Consider the following 16,066-nt stretch of genomic DNA (forward strand, 5'->3'; position numbering starts at 1 on the left):
GAAATGGGGATTTTGAGGGGAAATGGGGGGATATGAGGGGAAATATGGGGAGAAATGGGGACTTTGAGGGGAAATGGGGGGATATGAGGGGAAATAGGGGGAAATATGAGGGGAAATGGGGGGACTATGAGGGGAAATGTGTGGAAATATGGGGAGAAATGGGGAGTATGAGGGGAAATGTGGGGAATATGGGGATAAAGTGGGGAATATGGGGGAATATGAGGGGAAATATGTGGAAATATGAGAGGAAATGGGAAGAATACAGGGAAATATGTGGAAATCTGGGGAGAAATGGGGACTGTGAGGGGAAATGGGGGGGATACGCGAGACGCGAGGGGGTTTAGGGGACCCCGCGGGGCCGGGGGGGGGAGCGTGCGCGGAAAGGGAAGGCTGGAAGAGGCCATGGGGGGCCCTTGGGGAGGGACGGGGGGGACACCGAGGAGGGCCAGGGGGACAAAATGGAGGGCCAGGGGGACATTGGGGAGGGCTGGGGGGACAACGAGGCGTTGGGGACCCCCCCCCGGCTTTCGGGGGGCCCCGAGGGGGCTGTGGGAAGGCCCAAAGCCCCTTTTTCCTCGTCCTTCGGCCTCCTCCATCGCTCTCCTTCCTCCTCCTCCTCCTCAAGGAGGGGGGAAAGTCCTGTCCCCGTTATCAGCGAGGCCGAAGGTCGCGGGGAAGGAGACGCCGAGAGGCTTTTTGGGGCGCCGGGGGAGCGGGGTTGGCTGGGAAACGCTCCAAAAGTTTAATTTTCTCCTTCTTTTTCGCCTCGAAACGCCGTCCGGCTGAAGGAAGAAGGGAACCCCCTTTCTCGTGGGCTCGAAGCCGAGAACCTCCCACCGCGCCGGAGGAGACAAACAGCCCCCGACACCCCAAAAAAAGCCTCCAGGCCACCGGCCCCAAGGGCGCCATGGCGGAAGGGGCTCGGAAAAGCCAGGAAAAGGGGGACCCCCCCGGGGAGAAGGGGAAGGAGGACGGAGACGAGGGGGACGCGGCGGGCAGCGTGGCCTTGAAGAAGGAGATCGGGCTGCTCAGCGCCTGCGGGATCATCGTGGGTGAGGAGGGTTTTGGGGGGCACACGCCACGAAAAACATCCCCGAGGCCCCCACGAGCCCTCCGGGTCCCCTCAAATCCCGACGTTTCCCCTCAAAATCCCTCCATTTCCCCTCAAATCCCGACGTTTCCCCTCAAAATCCCTCCCCGACCCCCCCAAATCCATCTGTTTCCCCCCCAAATCCATCTGTTTCCCCCCCAAATCCATCTGTTTCCCCCCCAATCTCTCTACTTCCCCGCAAATCTCATCTCGGGGACCCCCAAATCCCTCCCCAGTCCCCCAAATCCACATGTTTCCCCCCAAATCCATGTGTTTTTCCCGCAATCTCATCACAGTGACCCCCAAATCACCCCAAATCCCACAGTTTCCCCCACAAATCCCTCAGTTTCCCCTCCAAATCCCTCAGTTTCCCCCCCAATCTCATCCCAGGGACCCCAAAATCCCTCCCCAAACCCCCAAATCACCCCAGATCCCTCTGTTTCCCCCCAAATCCATGTGTTTCCCCCTCAAATCTCATCCCAGGGACCCCAAAATCCCACCCCAGGACCCCAAGTCCCCCCAAATCCATGTGTTTCCCCCCAAATCTCACCCCAGGGACCCCAAAATCCCTCCTCAAACCCCCAAGTCCCCCCAAATTCATGTGTTTCCCCCCAAATCTCATCCCAAGGACCCCAAAATCCCTCCCCAAGCCCCCAAGTCCCCCCAAATCCATGTATTTCCCCCCAAGTATCATTCCAGGGACCCCAAAATCCCTCCCCAAACCCCCAAATCACCCCAAATCCATCTGTTTTCCCCCCAGATCCTGCTGTTTCCCCCCAAATCTCATTCCAGGGACCCCAAAATCCCTCCCCAGTCCCCCAAATCCACGTGTTTTCCCCCCAAATCCGCGTGTTTTCCCTGCAATCTCATCACAGTGACCCCCAAATCCCTCAGTTTCCCCCCAAATCCCTCAGTTTCCCCCCAAATCTCATCCCAGGGACCCCAAAATCCCTCCCCAAACCCACAAGTCACCCCAAATTCATGTGTTTCCCCCCAAATCTCATCCCAGGGACCCCAAAATCCCTCCTCAAACCCCCAAGTCCCCCCAAATTCATGTATTTTCCCCCTAAATCCATCTCTTTTCCCCCCAAATCTCATTCCAGGGACCCCGAAATCCCTCCCCAAACCCCCAAATCACCCCAAATCCATCTGTTTCCCCCCCAAATCTCACCCCAGGGACCCCAAAATCCCTCCCCAAACCCTCAAATCACCCCAAATCCCTCTGTTTCCCCCCAAATCTCATCCCAGGGACCCCAAAATCCCTCCCCAAGCCCCCAAGTCCCCCCAAATCCCTCTGTTTCCCCCCCCAAATCCCTCAGTTTCCCCCTAAACCTCATCCCAGAGACCCCCAAATCCCTCTTTCCCCCCCCCGATCTCCCCCAGGGACCCCAAAACCCTCCCCCTAGCGCCCTGGGTCACCCCCTACCCCTCCTGCCCCATAGCGGGGAGCCCCGTATGGGGCCGTAGAGTCGCTATGGGGCACCCCAGGCCCCACATCTCACCCCCCAGCCCCACATCTCACCCCACATCTCACCCCTCAGCCCCACATCTCACCCCCCAGCCCCACATCTCACCCCATAACTCACCCCTCAGCCCCATAACTCCCCCCCCAGCCCCACATCTCACCCCTCAGCCCCACATCTCACCCCATAACTCACCCCTGAGCCCCACATCTCACCCCTCAGCCCCACATCTCACCCCATAACTCACCCCTCAGCCCCATAACTCGCCCCTCAGCCCCACATCTCACCCCATAACTCACCCCTCAGCCCCATAACTCACCCCTCAGCCCCACATCTCACCCCATAACTCACCCCTCAGCCCCATAACTCACCCCTCAGCCCCACATCTCACCCCATAACTCACCCCTCAGCCCCGTAACTCACCCCTCAGCCCCACATCTCACCCCACATCTCACCCCTCAGCCCCATAACTCACCCCCCAGCCCCACATCTCACCCCATATCTCACCCCTCAGCCCCACATCTCACCCCTCAGCCCCACATCTCACCCCATAACTCACCCCTCAGCCCCATAACTCACCCCTCAGCCCCACATCTCACCCCATAACTCACCCCTCAGCCCCATAACTCACCCCTCAGCCCCACATCTCACCCCATATCTCCTCCCCTCGCCGTGGGGCAGCCCCATAGCACCCTGGGTCACCCCCTACCCCTCCTGCCCCATAGTGGGGAGCCCCTTATGGGGCCGTCGAGCGGCTCTGGGGCACCCCAGGCCCCCCATCTCACCCCTCAGCCCCCCACCTCGCCCCATAGCGGCTTGTGTCGCCGTGGGGCAGCCCCATAGCGTGGTTTTTTTTGGGGTTTTTTTTTTTCCCAGGGAACATCATCGGGTCGGGGATCTTCGTGTCGCCGCGGGGCGTGCTGGAGAACGCGGGCTCGGTGGGGCTGGCGCTGGCCGTGTGGGGGGCCACGGGGGCCATCACGGCCGTGGGGGCCCTGTGCTACGCCGAGCTGGGGGTCGCCATCCCCCGCTCCGGGGGCGACTACGCCTACGTCACCCACGTCTTCGGGGGGCTCGCGGGGTGAGGGGCACGGCGATCCCAGGGAGCCGTGGGGCTGGGAGCCGTGGGGCTGGGGAGCTGGGATCGTAGGGAGCCGTGGGGCTGGGGATCCGGGATCCTAGGGAGCCGTGGGGCTGGGATCTGGGATCCCAGGGATCTGTGGGGCTGGGGATCTGGGATCCTAGGGAGCCGTGGGGCTGGGGATCTGGGATCCTAGGGAGCCGTGGGGCTGGGGATCTGGGATCCTAGGGAGCCGTGGGGCTGGGATCTGGGATCCTAGGGAGCCGTGGGGCTGGGATCTGTGGGGCTGGGGATCTGGGATCCTAGGGAGCCGTGGGGCTGGGATCTGGGATCCTAGGGAGCCGTGGGGCTGGGATCTGGGATCCTAGGGAGCCGTGGGGCTGGGGATCTGGGATCCTAGTGAGCCGTGGGGCTGGGATCTGGGATCCTAGGGAGCCGTGGGGCTGGGGATCTGGGATCCTAGGGAGCCGTGGGGCTGGGAGCTGTGGGGCTGGGATCTGGGATCCTAGGGAGCCGTGGGGCTGGGATCTGTGGGGCTGGGGATCTGGGATCCTAGGGAGCCGTGGGGCTGGGATCTGGGATCCTAGGGAGCCGTGGGGCTGGGATCTGGGATCCTAGGGAGCCGTGGGGCTGGGGATCTGGGATCCTAGTGAGCCGTGGGGCTGGGATCTGGGATCCTAGGGAGCCGTGGGGCTGGGGATCTGGGATCCTAGGGAGCCGTGGGGCTGGGGATCTGGGATCCTAGGGAGCCGTGGGGCTGGGATCTGGGATCCTAGGGAGCCGTGGGGCTGGGAGCTGTGGGGCTGGGATCTGGGATCCTAGGGAGCCGTGGGGCTGGGATCTGGGATCCTAGGGAGCCGTGGGTCCCTATTGATCCCTATGGGTCCCATTATCCCCTATGGGTCCTTATTGATCCCTATTGATTCTTATAGGTCCCATTATCACCTATGGGTGCCATTATTCTCTATGGGTCCCTATTGATCCCTATGGGTCCCATTATCTTCTATGGGTCCCATTATTTTCTATGGGTCCCTATTGATCTCTATGGGCCTCTATGGGTCCCTATTGATCCCTATGGGTCCCTATTGATCTCTATGGGTCCCATTATCCCCTATGGGTCCCATTATCCCCTATGGGTCCCATTATCCTCTATGGGTCCCTATTGATCTCTATGGGTCTCTCTGGGTCCCTATTGATCTCTATGGGTCCCTATTGATCTCTATGGGTCTCTATGGGTCCCTATTGATCCCTATGGGTCCCTATTGATCCTCTATGGGTCCCTATTGATCTCTATGGGTCCCATTATCCCCTATGGGTCCCATTATCCCCTATGGGTCCCATTATCCTCTATGGGTCCCTATTGATCTCTATGGGTCCCTATTGATCTCTATGGGTCCCCATTGATCTCTATGGGTCTCTATGGGCCCCTATTGATCTCTATGGGCCCCTATTGATCTCTATGGGTCCCTATTGATCTCTATGGGTCTCTCTGGGTCCCTATTGATCTCTATGGGTCCATATTGATCTCTATGGGTTTCTATGGGTCCCTATTGATCTCTGTGGGTCTCTCTGGGTCCCTATTGATCTGTATGGGTCTCTCTGGGTCCCTATTGATCTGTATGGGTCTCTCTGGGTCCCTATTGATCTCTATGGGTCCCTATTGATCTCTATGGGTCTCTCTGGGTCCCTATTGATCTCTATGGGTCTTTATGGGCCCCTATTGATCTCTATGGCTCCCTATTGATCTCTATTGATCCCTCTGGGTCCCTATTGATCCCTCTGGGTCCCTATTGATCCCTCTGGGTCCCTATTGATCCCATTATTCCCTATGGGCTCTGGTCTCTATGGGGCTCTGGTCGCTATGGGGCAGGGACCTATGGGGCGGGGATCTATAGGGCGGGGATCTATGGGTCAGGATCTGTGGGTCAGGATCTATAGGTCAGGGATCTATGGGTCAGGCTCTATGGGGCGGCCCCCCAGGTTCCTGCGGCTCTGGATCGCCGTGCTGGTCATCTACCCCACCAACCAGGCGGTCATCGCCCTCACCTTCGCCCACTACGCCCTGCGGCCCCTGCTGCCCTGCGACCCCCCCGAGCCCGCCCTGCGCCTCCTGGCCGCCGCCTGCCTGCGTGAGTCCAGCACAAACCAGCACAAACCAGTACAAACCAGTATAAACCAGTATGGGTCCATATAGGGCTATAGGGACCGGTAGGGAGCAGCGTGAGGTGGGGTAGAGCAGGGTGAAGCTGGGTGCTGCCTGCCTGCTGAGTCTAATATGAACCAGTATAAACCAGTATAAGCCACTATAGACCAGTAGAAACCATTATAAGCCAGTATAACCCACTACAAACCAGTATAAACCAATATAAACCAGTACAGACTGGTATTAAACACCGCTTAGGCCCCACGTAGGCCCATCCCACAGCCCTCCCGGTGCCTCCCAGTGCCTCCCAGTGCCTCCCAGTCCCTCCCAGTGCCCCCCAATCCCCCTCCCAGTCCCTCCCAGTCCCTCCCAGTGCCCCCCAGTAACTCCCAGTCCCTCCCAGTGCTGCTGACGTGGGTGAACTGTGCGAGCGTGCGCTGGGCCACGCGGGTGCAGGACGTCTTCACGGCCGGGAAGCTGCTGGCGCTCGCCCTCATCATCCTCACCGGCATCGTCCGCATCTGCCAGGGTCAGTCCCACCACTACAAACCAGTATAAACCAGTATAAACCAGTATAGACCAGTTACACCCAGTCCCCAGTTATTCCCAGGGCTCCCAGTCCCTCCCAGTGCCCCCATTCCCCTTCCCAGTGCCCCCAGTCCCCCTCCCAGTCCCTCCCAGTGCCCCCAGTGCCTCCCAGTGCTCCCAGTTACCCCTCCCAGTGCCTCCCAGTGCCCCCATTCCCCCTCCCAGTGCCCCCCAGTCCCCCCATTCCCCCTCCCAGTCCCTCCCAGTGCCCCCATTCCCCCTCCCAGTCCCTCCCAGTGCCCCCATTCCCCCTCCCAGTGCCCCCCAGCTCCCCCATTCCCCCTCCCAGTCCCTCCCAGTCCCCCCATTCCCCTTCCCAGTGCCCCCCAGCTCCCCCATTCCCCCTCCCAGTTCCTCCCAGTGCTCCCAGTTCCCCTCCCAGTGCCCCCCAGTGCCCCCAGTCCCCCTCCCAGTGCCCCCAGTCCCCCTCCCAGTCCCTCCCAGTGCCCCCAGTCCCCCTCCCAGTGCTCCCAGTGCTCCCAGTTCCCCGCAGGTTGGCACTCGTGGCTGTCTCCGGCTCGGGCCTTCTGGTCGTGGGGCGCGGGGCCGTCGGGGGGCTCGCTGGCGCTGGCCTGTCTGCAGGGCTCCTTCGCCTACGGGGGCTGGAACTTCCTCAACTACGTCACCGAGGAGCTCGTGCAGCCCCACAGGTCGGTTTGGGCTGAAAAACGGCCATTTTGGGGAAAAAAAATCGAACGATTTCGCTCAAAAATTGAGTTTGGGGCGAAAAAAACGGCATTTCGGGGCCTGAAAATGGAGGGTTTGGGAGGGGAGCGGGGAGCGAGGAGGTCGCTGAGACACATAAACATACGTTAGAGTCAAAAAAGAGAAATTTTGGGTTAAAAAAGAGTAATTTTGGGTCAAAAAAGAGAAATTTTGCGATGAAATTTGGAATTTTGGGGGAAAAGGGCGTTTTGGGGTGAAAAAAGGGGATTTGGGGCCTAAAAGTGGAGGTTTTTGGAGGGTCGCGGGGAGCGAGGAGCTCGCTGAGATGTGTGAACATACGTTAGAGTCAAAAAAGAGGAATTTTGGGTTAAAAAAGAGCAATTTTGGGTCAAAAAAGAGAAATTTTGTGATGAAATTTGGAAATTTGGGGGAAAAGGGCGTTTTGGGGTGAAAAAAGGGGGATTTGGGATGGAAAATGGGGAGTGGGGGGAGCGAGGAGCTCGCTGAGACGCGTGAACGTACGTTAGAGTCAAAAAAGAGGGATTTGAGGTTAAAAAAGAGCAATTTTGGGTCAAAAAAGAAATTTTGTGATGAAATTTGGAAATTTGGGGGAAAAGAGCGTTTTGGGGTGAAAAAAGGGGGATTTGGGGCCTAAAAATTGAGGTTTTGGAGAGTCGCAGGGAGCGAGGAGCTCGCTGAGACACGTGAACGTACGTTAGAGTCAAAAAAGAGGGATTTGAGGTTAGAAAAGAGGCAAAAAATAGCAAATTTTGGGAAAAAATGGAAATTTTGCAACGAAATTTGGAATTTTTGGGGGAAAAGAGCGTTTTGGGGTGAAAAAAGGGGATTTGGGGCCTAAAAATGGAGGTTTTGAGACACATGAACATACGTTAGAGTCAAAAAAGAGGGATTTGAGGTTAAAAAGGAGGCAAAAAATAGCAAATTTGGGGAAAAAAGAAATTTTGTGATGAAATTTGGAATTTTGGGGGGAAAAGGGCGTTTTGGGGTGAAAAAATGGAGGTTTTGGAGAGTCGCGGGGAGCGAGGAGCTCGCTGAGATGTGTGAACATACGTTAGAGTCAAAAAAGAGGGATTTGAGGTTAAAAAGGAGGCAAAAAATAGCGAATTTGGAGAAAAAAGAGAAATTTTGCAACGAAATTTGGAATTTTGGGGGGAAAAGGGGGTTTTGGGGTGAAAAAAGGGGGATTTGGGGCTTAAAAATGGGGAGTGGGGGGAGCAAGGAGCTCAGCGAGCGGCACCAGTGTGGATTTAGGGTGAAAAAGAGGGATTTTAGGATAAAAAGAAGGATTTTTGGGGAAAAAGGGGGAATTTTGGGGAAAAAATTGGAATTTTTTGGGAAAAAGGGGGTTTTGGGGTGAAAAAAGGGGATTTAGGATCAAAAAAGGTGGATTGTTGTTTTTTTCAGGGTGGAATTTTGCATGTTTTGTTGGAAATTTGAGATTTCTGGTTGGAACTTCAGGGAGTTTGAGTGAAATTTTGGGGGGTTTGTGTGAAATTTTGATTTTTTTGTGTGAAATTTTGATTTTATTGTGTGGAATTTTGATTTTTTTGTGTGGAATTTTGATTTTTTTGTGTGGAATTCTGATTTTTTGTGTAAAATTTCAATTTTATTGTGCGGAAATTTGATTTTCTGTGTGGAATTTTGGTATTTTGTGTAAAATTTTGATTTTATTGTGTGGAATTTCGATTTTTTGTGTGCAATTTTGACTTTTTTGTGTGCAATTTCAATTTTTTTGCTCTAATTTTGATTTTTTTGTGTGTAATTTCAATTCTTTTGCTCTAATTTTGATTTTTTTGGCTGTAATTTTCATTTTTTGCGTTCAATTTTGATTTTTTTGGCTGGAATTTTGATTTTTTTGGCTGGAATTTTCATTTTTTTGGCTGGAATTTCAGGGTTTTTTGCTGTAATTTTGTTTTTTTTGGCTGTAGTTTTCATTTTTTTCGTTCAATTTTGATTTTTTTTGGCTGGAATTTTGATTTTTTTGGCTGGAATTTTGGTTTTTTGGCTGGAATTTTGATTTTTTGGCTGGAATTTTGATTTTTTGGCTGGAATTTTGTTTTTTTGACTGGAATTTTGATTTTTTGGCTGGAATTTTGATTTTTTTGGCTGGAATTTTGTTTTTTTGGCTGGAATTTTGTTTTTTTTGCTGGAATTTTCATTTTTTTGGCTGGAATTTTCATTTTTTGGCTGGAATTTTCATTTTTTGGCTGGAATTCTGATTTTTTGGCTGGAATTTTGTTTTTTTGGCTGGAATTTTCATTTTTTTGGCTGGAATTTTGATTTTTTGGCTGGAATTTTCATTTTTTTGGCTGGAATTTTGAATTTTTGGCTGGAATTTTGATTTTTTGGCTGGAATTTTCATTTTTTGGCTGGAATTTTGATTTTTTGGCTGGAATTTTGATTTTTTGGCTGGAATTTTCATTTTTTTGGCTGGAATTTTCATTTTTTGGCTGTAATTTTGGCTTTTTGGCTGGAATTTTGATATTTTTGGCTGGAATTTTGGTTTTTTTCCCCTCTAACCCCCCCGGGTGCCCCCAGGAACCTGCCTCGCGCCATCTTCATCTCCATCCCCCTCGTCACCTTCGTCTACGTCTTCGCCAACGTGGCCTACGTCACCGCCCTCAGCCCCCAGGAGATCCTCGAGTCCAGCGCCGTGGCCGTGGTCAGACTGGGGACACTGGGAGGGGACTGGGAGGTACTGGGAGCTACTGGGAGCTACTGGGAGCCCCATTAACCCTTTGTGTCCCCCCCCAGTCCTTCGGGGAGCGGGCGCTGGGCTCCATGGCCTGGGTGATGCCCTTGGCCGTCGCCCTCTCCACCTTCGGTGGCGTCAACGGGTCCCTCTTCACCTGCTCCCGGTGAGTCCGTGACGTCACAGCCCCTCTCCGTGACGTCACAGCCCCCTCCGTGACGTCACAACCCCCCCCCGTCCCCCCCCACCCCCCCCCCCCTTCCCTTTCCCTTTGGGCTCCTCGCCTTTCATTCATCCCCTCTCAGGCCACGCCCCCTTTTCCCACGCTCCGCGCAGGCCACGCCCCCTCCCCATTGAGAAGCGTTGAGGCCACGCCCCCTCCATAGGTCTCAATGGATGAGGCCACGCCCCCTTCTCTCCAAGCCACGCCCCCCGCCGGCCTAGATCCCCTCCCAGTAGCCCCCAGTGCCCTCCCAGTCCCTCCCAGTCCCCCCATTCTGCCCCCCAGCCCCCCCAAACCTCCTTAGATCCCCTCCCAGTCCCTCCCAGTGCCCCCATATCCTCTCCCAGTCCCTCCCAGTGCCCCCATTCTCCCCCCCAGCCCCCCCAAACCTGCCCCGAGCCCCTCCCAGTATATCCCAGTCCCTCCCAGTAAGGCCCAGTCCCCCCCTCTCCCAGTCTGTTCTACGCGGGGGCGCGGGAGCGGCACCTCCCGGCGCTGCTGGCCATGATCCACGTGAGGAGGAGGACGCCCATCCCCGCCCTGGCCGTCACCGTGAGTACTGGGACAAACTGGGAGGCACTGGGAGGCACTGGGAGGCACTGGGAGGCACTGGGAGGCACTGGGAGGCGCTTGGCTTGGAGGGAAAGGGCCCTCCCAGTGCCTCCCAGTGCCTCCCAGTCCCTCCCAGTGCCCCCATTCCCCCTCCCAGTCCCTCCCAGTGCCCCCCTTCCCCCTCCCAGTGGCTCCCAGTAACTCCCAGTTCCCCCAGTGCGTGTCGACGCTGCTGATGCTGGTGACGGGGGACATCGAGACGCTCATTAATTACGTGGGCTTCGTTAATTACCTCTGGTACGGGGTCACCGTGGCCGGGCTCGTCGTGCTGCGCCGCCGCGCCACCGCGCGCCACAGCCTGCAGGTCAGACACCAGTACAAACCAGTATAAACCAGTATAAACCAGTAACACCCCTTCACCCTCTATATACACCCACCCATTATCTCCAGTGGCCACCCCGGCGCCTCAAGGGTTAATGGGGCTCCCCGAGCCCTCCCAGTGCCCTCCCAGTGCCTCCCAGTCCCTCCCAGTGCCTCCCAGTTGCTCCCAGTGCCCCCCAACCACCCCGTACTCCCTCCCAGTGCCCTCCCAGTGGCTCCCAGTGCCCCCAAACCACCCCATACCCCCTCCCAGTGCCCTCCCAGTGCCCTCCCAGTTGCTCCCAGTGCCCCCAGACCACCCCATGCCCCCTCCCAGTGCCCTCCCAGTGGCTCCCAGTGCCCCCAAACCCTCTCCCAGTGCCTCCCAGTGCCCTCCCAGTTGCTCCCAGTGCCCCCAAACCATCTCCCAGTGCCTCCCAGTGCCCCCAAACCACCCCATACTCCCTCCCAGTGGCTCCCAGTGCCCCCAAACCCCCCCATACCCCCTCCCAGTGCCCTCCCAGTTGCTCCCAGTGCCTCCCAGTGCCTCCCAGTTGCTCCCAGTGCCCCCAAACCCCCCCATACTCCCTCCCAGTGCCTCCCAGTGCCTGCAGTGCCTCCCAGTGCCCCCAAACCACCCCATAGGCCACCCAAACCCTCTCCCAGTGGCTCCCAGTTGCTCCCAGTGCCCCCAAACCACCCCATACTCCCTCCCAGTGCCCTCCCAGTGCCCCCAAACCCTCTCCCAGTGCCTCCCAGTGCCCCCAAACCCTCTCCCAGTGCCTCCCAGTGCCCCCAAACCACCCCATGCCCCCTCCCAGTGCCCTCCCAGTGCCTCCCAGTTGCTCCCAGTGCCCTCAAACCACCCCATACCCCCTCCCAGTCCCTCCCAGTGCCCTCCCAGTCCCTCCCAGTGCCCTCAAACCACCCCATACCCCGTCCCAGTGCCTCCCAGTGCCCTCCCAGTGCCTCCCAGTGCCCTCAAACCACCCCATACCCCCTCCCAGTGCCTCCCAGTGCCTCCCAATGCCCTCCCAGTCCCTCCCAGTGCCTCCCAGTGCCCTCCCAGTCCCTCCCAACCCCCCCATACTCCCTCGCAGTGCCCTCCCAGTGCCCTCCCAGTGCCTCCCAGTGCCCTCCCAGTCCCTCCCAGTCCCTCCCAGTGCCCTCCCAGTGCCTCCCAGTGCCATCCCAGTCCCTCCCAGTCCCTCCCAGTGCCCTCCCAGTCCCTCCCAGTGCCCTCAAACCACCCCATACCCCCTCCCAGTGCCTCCCAATGCCCTCCCAGTCCCTCCCAGTGCCTCCCAGTGCCCTCCCAGTCCCTCCCAGTCCCTCCCAATGCCCTCCCAGTGCCTCCCAGTGCCATCCCAGTCCCTCCCAGTGCCTCCCAGTGCCCTCCCAGTTGCTCCCAGTGCCCCCAAACCACCCCATACCCCCTCCCAGTTGCTCCCAGTGCCCCCAAACCACCCCATACTCCCTCCCAGTGCCCTCCCAGTGGCTCCCAGTGCCCCCAAACCACCCCACAGGCCACCCAAACCCTCTCCCAGTGGCTCCCAGTTGCTCCCAGTGCCCCCAAACCACCCCATACTCCCTCCCAGTGCCCTCCCAGTTGCTCCCAGTGCCCCCCAACCACCCCATACCCCCTCCCAGTGCCCTCCCAGTGCCTCCCAGTTGCTCCCAGTGCCCCCAAGCCACCCCATACCCCCTCCCAGTGCCCTCCCAGTGGCTCCCAGTGCCCCCAAACCACCCCATACTCCCTCCCAGTGCCCTCCCAGTGCCTCCCAGTGCCCCCCAACCACCCCATACCCCCTCCCAGTGCCCCCCAGTGCCCTCCCAGTGTCCCCGCAGGTGCCGCTGGTGTTCCCGGCGCTCTTCTTACTGGTGTGGGCGGCGCTGCTGCTCTTCTCGCTGTGGTCGGAGCCGCTGGCCTGCGGGCTGGGGCTGGGGGTCATGGCCACGGGGGCCCCCCTCTACCTGCTGGGGGTGCGCGGGGGGCGCCGCCTCCCCGCCCTGCGCCGCGCCCTCGGTACTGGGGGGCACTGGGATATACTGGGAGGGGCTGGGAGGGGGAATGGGGGCACTGGGAGCGACTGGGAGGGACTGGGAGGGGGGATGGAGGGGGTTAGAGGTACAATATGGGGTCTCTATGGGGTCTCTATGGGGTCTATGGGGTCTCTGTGGGGTCTCTATGGGGTCTCTATGGGCTCTATGGGCTCTATGGGGTCTCTATGGGGTCTCTATGGGGTCTCTATGGGGTCTCTATGGGCTCTATGGGGTCTCTATGGGGTCTATGGGGTCTCTATGGGGTCTCTATGGGCTCTATGGGGTCTGTGGGGTCTCTATGGGGTCTTTATGGGTCTCTATGGAGTCTCTATGGGGTCTATGGGGTCTCTATGGGGTCTCTATGGTCTCTATGGGGTCTATGGGGTCTCTATGGGGTCTCTATAGGCTCTATGGGGTCTCTATGGGGTCTCTATGGGGTCTATGGGGTCCCTATGGGGTCTCTATGGGTCTCTATGGGGTCTCTATGGGGTCTATGGGGTCTCTATGGGGTCTATGGGGTCTCTGTGGGGTCTCTGTGGGGTCTCTATGGGGCTCTATGGGGTCTCTATGGGGTCTCTGTGGGGTCTATGGGGTCTCTATAGGTCTCTGTGGGGTCTCTGTGGGGTCTCTATGGGGTCTATGGGGTCTCTATGGGGTCTCTATGGGGTCTATGGGGTCTCTGTGGGGTCTCTGTGGGGTCTCTATGGGGTCTATGGGGTCTCTATAGGTCTCTATGGGGTCTCTGTGGGGTCTCTATGGGGTCTATGGGGTCTCTATGGGGTCTCTATGGGGTCTATGGGGTCTCTGTGGGGTCTCTGTGGGGTCTCTATGGGGTCTCTATGGGCTCTATGGGGTCTCTATGGGTCTCTATGGGGTCTCTGTGGGGTCTCTATGGGGTCTCTATGGGTCTCTATGGGGTCTCTATGGGTCTCTATGGGGTCTCTGTGGGGTCTCTATGGGGTCTATGGGGTCTCTATGGGGTCTCTATGGGGTCTATGGGGTCTCTGTGGGGTCTCTGTGGGGTCTCTATGGGGTCTATGGGGTCTCTATAGGTCTCTATGGGGTCTCTGTGGGGTCTCTATGGGGTCTATGGGGTCTCTATGGGGTCTCTATGGGGTCTATGGGGTCTCTGTGGGGTCTCTGTGGGGTCTCTATGGGGTCTCTATGGGCTCTATGGGGTCTCTATGGGTCTCTATGGGGTCTCTGTGGGGTCTCTATGGGGTCTCTATGGGTCTCTATGGGGTCTCTGTGGGGTCTCTATGGGGTCTATGGGGTCTCTATGGGGTCTCTATGGGGTCTATGGGGTCTCTGTGGGGTCTCTGTGGGGTCTCTATGGGGTCTCTATGGGGTCTCTATAGGTCTCTGTGGGGTCTCTGTGGGGTCTCTGTGGGGTCTCTATGGGGTCTCTATGGGGTCTCTATGGGTCTCTATGGGGTCTCTGTGGGGTCTCTATGGGGCTCTATGGGGCTCTATGGGTCCCTATTGATCTCTATGGGTCCCTATCAATCTCCATGGGCCCCTATTGATCTCTATGGGTCCCTGTCGATCTCTATCGATCTCCATGGGCCCCTATTGATCTCTATGGGTCCCTATCGATCTCTATCGATCTCCATGGGCCCCTATTGATCTCTATGGGTCTCTATGGGTCCCTATTGATCTCTATGGCTCCCTATCGATCTCCATGGGTCCCTATTGATCTCCGGGTCTCTCCCCGCAGCCGCCCTGACCCTCTTCGGGCAGCGCCTCTGCCTCGTCGTTTACCCGCAGGGCCAGGAGCCCCCCGGCGCCGAGCCCCCCGCGCCCCACGGCGAGCCCCCCGCGCCCCACACCTGACCCCCCCCAAGCCCCAGCCCCACACCTGAGCCCCGTGGGGCTGCCCCACAGATCCTCCTCCTGCCCCACAGATCCCTCTCTGCCCCACAGATCCCTCTCTCCTGCCCCACGGCGCGGCCCCCAGTGCCTTACGGGCTGCCCCATAGCCAAGGGCTCTGCCCCACAGCGTGCCTGCCCCACAGAGTGCCTGCCCCACAGCCAAGGGGCCTGCCCCATAGATCCTTCTACTGCCCCACAGATCCTCCTCGTGCCCCATAGATCCCCTCCTCGTGCCCCACAGATCCTCCTCGTGCCCCATAGATCCCTCCTCCTGCCCCACAGATCCTCCTCGTGCCCCATAGATCCTTCTACTGCCCCACAGATCCTCCTCGTGCCCCATAGATCCTTCTACTGCCCCACAGATCCTCCTCGTGCCCCATAGATCCTTCCTCGTGCCCCATAGATCCCTCCTCGTGCCCCACAGATCCCCTCTCTGCCCCATAGATCCCCTCTCCTGCCCCACAGATCCCTCTCTCTGCCCCATAGATCCTCTCGCCGTGGGGCAGGGCGGCTTGTGACAATCGAGGATTCAATAAATGCAGGTGCCTGCAGCGAGATGTGTGGGGCAGGGAGGGATCTATGGGGCAGAGGGGGATCTATGGGGCAGAGAGGGATCTATGGGGCAGAGAGGGGGGTCTATGGGGCAGAGGGAGGGGTCTATGGGGCAGGGAGGGGGATCTATGGGGCAGGGAGGGCTCTATGGGGCAGAGGGAAGGATCTATGGGTCAGGGAGGGGAATCTATAGGGCAGAGAGAAGGGTCTATGGGGCAGGGAGGGATCTATGGGGCAGAGAGAGGGGTCTATGGGGCAGAGAGAGGGGTCTATGGGGCAGAGGGAGGGGTCTATGGGGCAGAGAGAGGGATCTATGGGGCAGGGAGGGATCTATGGGGCAGAGAGGGGGATCTATGGGGCAGAGAGAGGGGTCTATGGGGCAGAGGGAGGGGTCTATGGGGCAGAGAGAGGGATCTATGGGGCAGAGGGAAGGATCTATGGGGCAGAGGGAGGGATCTATGGGGCAGAGAGAGGGATCTATGGGGCAGAGGGGGACGAAAACACCCTAAGGGGGAGCGCGAAAATGGCTGAAGGGAGGCGGAAACAGCCGAAGGGAGACGGAAACAGCCGAAGGGAGACGGAAACAGCCGAAGGGAAGGCGGGAGGAGCCGAAGGGAGCCGGAAGTTGCCGAAGCTTGGCGGGAGGAGCCGAAACTTGGCGGGAGACGGGGTTGGGGGGGGGAGACCGGAAGTTGTGGGGTGACCGGAAGCGGGGGGGAG

General features: G+C 58.2%; 1 protein-coding gene across 1 annotated transcript; it reads left to right on the forward strand.

Moving 5' to 3' along the window:
* Positions 1–717: 717 nt before the first annotated feature.
* Positions 718–15,345, forward strand: SLC7A8 (solute carrier family 7 member 8). Its single transcript, XM_069879195.1, has 11 exons — positions 718–1,052; positions 3,430–3,634; positions 5,615–5,763; positions 6,181–6,306; positions 6,859–7,015; positions 9,591–9,714; positions 9,807–9,910; positions 10,423–10,519; positions 10,737–10,883; positions 12,728–12,905; positions 14,640–15,345. The coding sequence occupies exons 1-11, from the start codon at positions 908–910 to the stop codon at positions 14,753–14,755; spliced, it is 1,548 nt and encodes a 515-aa protein (XP_069735296.1). The 5' UTR covers positions 718–907; the 3' UTR covers positions 14,756–15,345.
* The last annotated feature ends 721 nt before the right edge of the window (positions 15,346–16,066 follow it).

This window comes from Phaenicophaeus curvirostris, chromosome 33, assembly GCF_032191515.1.
Source record: "Phaenicophaeus curvirostris isolate KB17595 chromosome 33, BPBGC_Pcur_1.0, whole genome shotgun sequence".
Lineage (NCBI taxonomy): Eukaryota > Metazoa > Chordata > Aves > Cuculiformes > Cuculidae > Phaenicophaeus > Phaenicophaeus curvirostris.